Raw genomic sequence first — 6035 nt, 5'->3', positions numbered from 1 at the left:
GGCAGGTGGGGGTGCGACGATGGGCGATCGGATGAACCGGGAGCGGTTTGATTTGCATACGAATGTGCGCTCTGCTGCTCCCCCCCTTTTCCCTTCCTCCTCCTGATTGTCAGCTAGCTTCCTTGTCCTTAAGGAAAAGAGGGGGAAATGGCGTTGCAGTGGATCTACGAGTCCCCTCTCTGTACATGGGGAACCTGGACGATGGATGTGTAGTTATACTCCTGTTACAATTATCAAAGAGGTCACTTGGCTATATTGTAGTCCTTGTGCACCGCTTGGAGACTGTAGTCTCGTTTTAATTTTTCCTCGCCATTCACCTCTTCTCAGGGCTTAATGAGGAAATCAGCTGGAATGACGAACTGTCCAGCATTACTTGGGTTGTGTAAAACTCTAGGAACCCGTTGCAAAAAAAACCCCAAAAAACCCGTGTGTGTGTGTGTGTGTGTGTGTGCATGTGTGCTTGAAATAATAGAAAAGAATAATCGGCCAATAGTGATTGAGGCAGTGTGCATGCTGTGTGCTTTTGCATAAGTTTGCTAAGGTAGCAAAATGTTTTTGTGCTGTTCTAGATTTGCCCCTGCAGCGTCTTTTGCCTGCTGTAGCTTAATGTCTTTGTTATTCAGTTGCGGCTACATTGTTCTTTAATAGCTGGGCTATTGAGACAACTTGATTCCCAAATGGTTTTTTGTAAAAAAAAGATTTTCTTGGTTTACAAAGTGAAGGGGGAAAGAGGCTTTTGTGCTGTTCATGCAGTTGGATTTCCCCTTCTAGATTTGCCCCTGCAGCGTCAGGCGTTCGGACGGTTCCTTTAATACAGTGCTTGTTGTTTGGCTGGGGGGGGGGGAGCGTTTTGTGATATTTTGCCATTTTGCCTTCATTTCCTGCTCTTCATTTCCTGCTCTTCATTTCCTGCTCTTCTGGGTGTCAGTGCCATCCGTGTTGGGCAGTGGTTCTGGAGGTCACCATTTTTGGTGGGTAAAAAACTTCGTGTTTTAAAAGTCACCTTGCTGCATTTTAGAATGGCCCTTTGACTTTTTTAGCCTGCTGTAGCTTAATCGCTGGCCTCTTTTTCATTCAGTTGCCTTGGATAGCTTGTTCTTTAATAGCTGGGCTACTGAGGCAACTGGATTCCCAAATGGTTTTTTTAAAAAAAAGATTTTCTTGGTTTACAAAGTGTGTGCAATGAGAGAAGGGGGAAAGAGGTGGGTGGGATGCCCTCTGATTTCTGATTACGTCCCTGTTTTGGACCCCCGGTAGGCCAGCCATGGATAAAGGCAAGAAAAGAAAAAATTCTGAAGAACACAGAGTGTTTTTGCATTCTCTGCTGACAAGACTGGTTTACCAGTATGCTTAATATGTGGTGAGAAATTGGCAAACAACAAAAAGTCAAATATTGCAAGACATTTCCAGAATAAACACACAGCCTTTGCTGAAAAATATCCAGATGGAGATGAGAGACGAAAAGCCGTTGCAGAACTAATGAGGAAGGTTGATAGGAGCAAAAATAATTTCAAGAAGTGGGTGATGTCTGCAAATTTGTCAACATATGCTAGTTTTGCAGCCGCTGAGGAGATAGTAAAGCACGGGAAGCCGTTCACAGATGGAGAGTATATGAAAAGAGCATTCCTCAGGGTTTCGGAACATCTATACTCGGACCTCAAAAACAAGAATGAAATTGTGCAGAAAATCAAAGACATGCCTCTCTCTGCGAAGACTGTTAAAGAAAGAGCCCTAAAAATGGCAGAAAACATTAGCAAACAGCAAATTCAAGACATTAATTCGGCTGTGGCGTACTCCATCGCCTGTGATGAGTCCAAAGATAGAGGTGATATTAAACAAATAGCGCTGTTCTGCCGATATGTGAACTCTTTGGGGCCACAGGAAGAACTGATTGAGCTGATACCACTAAAAGACCAAACAAGGGGTGAGGATATCTGTAAGGCTGTCCTGGACTTTTTAAGTGCTAAAAAAATAAACACCAACCACCTGGTCTCAGTGGCTACTGATGGGGCACCGAGCATGAGAGGAGCACAGAAGGGCTTTGTGGCTCTACTGCAGAAGGCGCTGAGTAGAACGCTGCTGTCATTTCACTGCATCCTGCACCAAGAGGCATTGTGTGCTCAAACATTTCCCCCTGAATGCACAAAAGTGATGGATGTGGTCATTCAGATTGTTAATAAGATAATGGCAAAGGGTTTAAACCACCGCCAGTTTCGTTTGCTATTGGATGAGGTGGAAAGCACATATTCTGACCTCCTGCTCCACAACAAGGTCCGGTGGCTGTCCAGAGGCGAGGTGCTAAAACGCTTTGTCGCATGTTTGGAAGAAGTAAAAACCTTCCTGGCCAGCAAAGAGCTCACCTTTGCTGAGCTGGAACAGCCAGAGTGGCTGGAAAAATTACATTTTATGGTAGACATGACAGCACATCTAAACACACTAAATACAACCCTTCAGGGGAAAGGAGGCACAGCCCTGCACATGCTGGAGGAGGTTTTGGCATTTGAGCGCAAGTTGACAGTGTTTGTCAAAGATTTCCAGAGAGGTACACTGTCTCACTTTCCCTCTTTGAGAGAGTTCAAACAAAGCCATGATACGATAAATTTGGAATATTTCCAGTCTGCAATCACCGCAATGCAAAGCTCGTTTGGGAAACGATTCTGTGAGTTCAGAGAGGAAAAATCACATTATCCTTCCCTTTCACTCCCCTGGCGATCGATCCATCCCTATTGAATATGACTGCATTTGCAGGTGTAAGTCAACCTGATCTTGAGATGGAACTGGCCGATATAGCCGACAAAGATATATGGGTGTCCAAGTTCAAATGCTTGAACACTACTCTTGAGGATGTTGCCCGCCAGAAGGCCATTCTGGCTAAGAATCATAAATGGAGTGATATTGAAAACCTTCCCAAACAGGACAAACTTGTATTCGAAACATGGAATGCCATCCCCGACACCTATATAAACATGAAAAAGTATGCATTTGGAGTCCTGTCGATCTTCGGTTCCACATATGTATGTGAGCAGGTCTTCTCCAATATGAACTATATTAAAAACAAACATCGATCACGCCTCACAGATGACAGCTTGCAAGCCTGTGTGAAAATGAAGGTGACGGACTTCCGGCGAGGACGCCATTGTGGGCGGTCGTGGGTCGCTTCGGCAGCGAAACGACCCAGGCCGGCTCGGGGGTAGGAGCCCCGCTACCTCACAGCGGGGCTCCGCTAAACCGCGGGTCGAGCGTCCCGCGGCATGGGCACTCCAGCCAGCCCATTATGGCGCGGAACCCTTCTCCCGTTGCCCTTGTAAAAGGGCGCGGGAGTGAAGGGGCAACAGCGCCGGGCTTTGGAGGCATGCCCCAACCGGGCCAGTGAAGCGGCGGCTGCCGCCGGCACTGAGCGCGTCGTTCTACCTATTGGAAAGGGGAAAAAAGAGAACCACGGAGGCCGTGAGTACGGAGATAATTTGAAGCTAAATTTTTGTTAATTGGCACTCCGGGAGGAACGTGAAAAAGGAAGCCCGTTCCTCCCTTTGTTTAAGCAAGAAGATAACATTGTTTTCTGCTGCTGCTGGAGTAGCGGATACAAAGTTTCTACGGAGATTTTGACAAGTAAGACTGGCTGAATCCCTTTTTAGGGGAATTAAGAGATCGAAAATATCTCTTTTTGAAGTTGTTGGATTGCAATCTTTCCACCCTGACTCGGGGGGAAATGGCGGTTAAAATCTATGGTTAAAGATGGAAAAGTACTGAAACTTGAAACCCTCTGCCCATCTCTACCATGCTTGGTTTCGTTTTTAAGTTGGCTCTAGACTCGGGACTGACACATGAACAAAGGATTATTCTTTTGAAGTTGGAACTGTTAAATCAGAAATTAATTATGTTGAACCAGGATGTTGAAGAAAAGTTATATGCTACAGGAAAGACTCTAGAGAACTTTGCTAAGTTGGAAAGAAATCTTGCAAGGGAACTTGAGAAAGTTTTTGGAAAACAAAGTACAGAGGCTGCGCAACTCCGAGAAGTTGAAAAATCCTGCTGGTGTGAGAGACGCAGGGTTGGAATACAATGTATATCCAATTTCTGGGGTGAGAGCCCAGAAATGATGGGAAGAAGATTTGTGAATTTACAACTGGAAGATGATTGGAACTTTGAAACGGAGATGCTGGAAGAAGATGATTTGTGTATCCTGAAGTCCCCTGCAAGGACATTTATGGACTGCGTCTGGACCTGTGGATTTTTAGAAAAAGAAGATGTTCTGGACAATGGTGTTGGAGGGAGATGGAGAAGGAAAATGGTCAGAGAAGGGATAGGGTGAGAATATATAAAAATATAATTAGGATGGTCTATTATGGTACCCTGAAGTCAGTGTGTTAAGAATTTAAGATTTGAAATTATTGAAGAGATATGTTAAGTTTTTTATCAGCAGCAGTTTAAGTGAAATAAGATGTATGATTTGAGATAAGAAGTGATAGGTTATGTTGAAGTAAAAATTAAATATTAAGAAGTATGTTTAGTTTACATTTTGGATGATTTAAATTTTAAGATGAGAAGTTATCAAAGTAAAGTAGAACTGGAACCAAAGGAGAGAAAACGGGGGAAGTCACCCAGTAAAGATTTGAACAAGAAAAGTTTTTTTTTGTGTTAAACAAGAAAAAAAATTATTGGTATATTAATGGGGATTTGCATTTGTTTTTATTATGTTTGATTGTTGTGTTTGTGTTGTTATATGTGTTTTGTTGTTCTTTGTTTTGTAAAAAACCAATAAAATTCTTATAAAAAAAAGAAAAGAAAATGAAGGTGACGTCTTACAGCCCTGATGTGCAGACACTGAGCACTGAGGTTCAGGAGCAAAAGTCCCATTAACCAGGTAAATTAAATATTTTAATTAGCTATTAATTTGCAAAAATATATTTTACATTGTTAAGTGAAAGTCCTTTTTTTCTTCAGATTGACAGCTGACTGCACGATCCTGTATATATAGCATTAAGGTAAGAAACAATATAGGCAGTGTTATATTTGTTTTAAATGTCACAATGGTTTTGCGGCTCCCAGTTGTTGTTGTTTTCTTCGGAAATGGGTCCAAGTGGCTCTTTTCGTCTTAAAGGTTGCAGACCCCTGGTCTAAATTAAAAATTTCTTTCTTAGGAAGAATATCAATTATTAAAATGTGTGTGTTATCTAAAATGAATTATTTATTTCAAAATCTACCATTAATAGGAGGGATGAGTCATTTTAAGATATGGGAAAAAGATATTTCTAAATTCATATGGAATGGGGGAAAGCCCAGAATCAAGTATAAAATATTAATCGACCATAGGAGGGGGATTCGGGTTACCGGATCTGGAACTATATCATGACGCAGCAGCCCTGTCTTGCATCAAAGATTGGTTGGAGTTAAAAAATAATGTTCTATTGGATTTGGAAGGAGATGGCCTTGTTTTTGGATGGCACTGGTATTTAATGAAGGAAAAAATAAATAAGCAAAATAATTTCATGAATAATATTATAAGGAAATCGCTCTATAAAATCTGGCAGAAATACCGAAGGTATTTTGAATCCAAAACACCATGGTGGATATCCCCCTTAGAGATTGTGGCAGTAAAAAAAACGAAATATGGATAGTGATTGGCTGACATACAAAATTCTATTAGATCTTCTGAGGAATTTTGTGACTTCAGGCATCCCTTTCAGTTTATGTTTCTTGTTTTTATAAAAAAAAAGGAAACCCCTTCAGGGAATTCCCACTTGAAGTCAATCTTCCTCTTCCGCAGCATCCGTGTCAGAGGTTGATATGGTGTCCTCTTTTTTTAGCAAATGAAGTGGGATGTCTTTAAATACAATTATCATTGTATTATCGATGTAAATTTTCTTCTCTCTATTTTTCATCAAGATCATATCTCTTGTTATTTTGTCCTTAAATATTATCAAGCAATCTCCTGGGAATCTCTTCCCTTTTTTGTTTTTATTCTTAATTCTGAAGGCATTCACCACATTCACCGCCAATTCTTCTTTATCCATTCCCAGCCACTGTGCCAATTC

The 6035-nt window shown here is 41.7% G+C and overlaps 1 protein-coding gene across 1 annotated transcript; it reads left to right on the top strand.

Annotated features, from left to right (window-relative positions):
* Positions 1 to 2698: 2698 nt before the first annotated feature.
* On the top strand, positions 2699 to 4896 carry LOC117039795 (SCAN domain-containing protein 3-like). Its single transcript, XM_033136995.1, has 2 exons — positions 2699 to 3110; positions 4795 to 4896. Exons 1-2 carry the CDS (start codon positions 2733 to 2735, stop codon positions 4858 to 4860), a joined length of 444 nt encoding a protein of 147 aa, XP_032992886.1. The 5' UTR covers positions 2699 to 2732; the 3' UTR covers positions 4861 to 4896.
* The last annotated feature ends 1139 nt before the right edge of the window (positions 4897 to 6035 follow it).

The sequence above is a fragment of the Lacerta agilis genome, chromosome W (genome assembly GCF_009819535.1).
Source record: "Lacerta agilis isolate rLacAgi1 chromosome W, rLacAgi1.pri, whole genome shotgun sequence".
In the NCBI taxonomy this organism is placed as follows: Eukaryota; Metazoa; Chordata; class Lepidosauria; order Squamata; family Lacertidae; genus Lacerta; species Lacerta agilis.
This window is presented reverse-complemented; position numbering and strand designations above follow the sequence as displayed.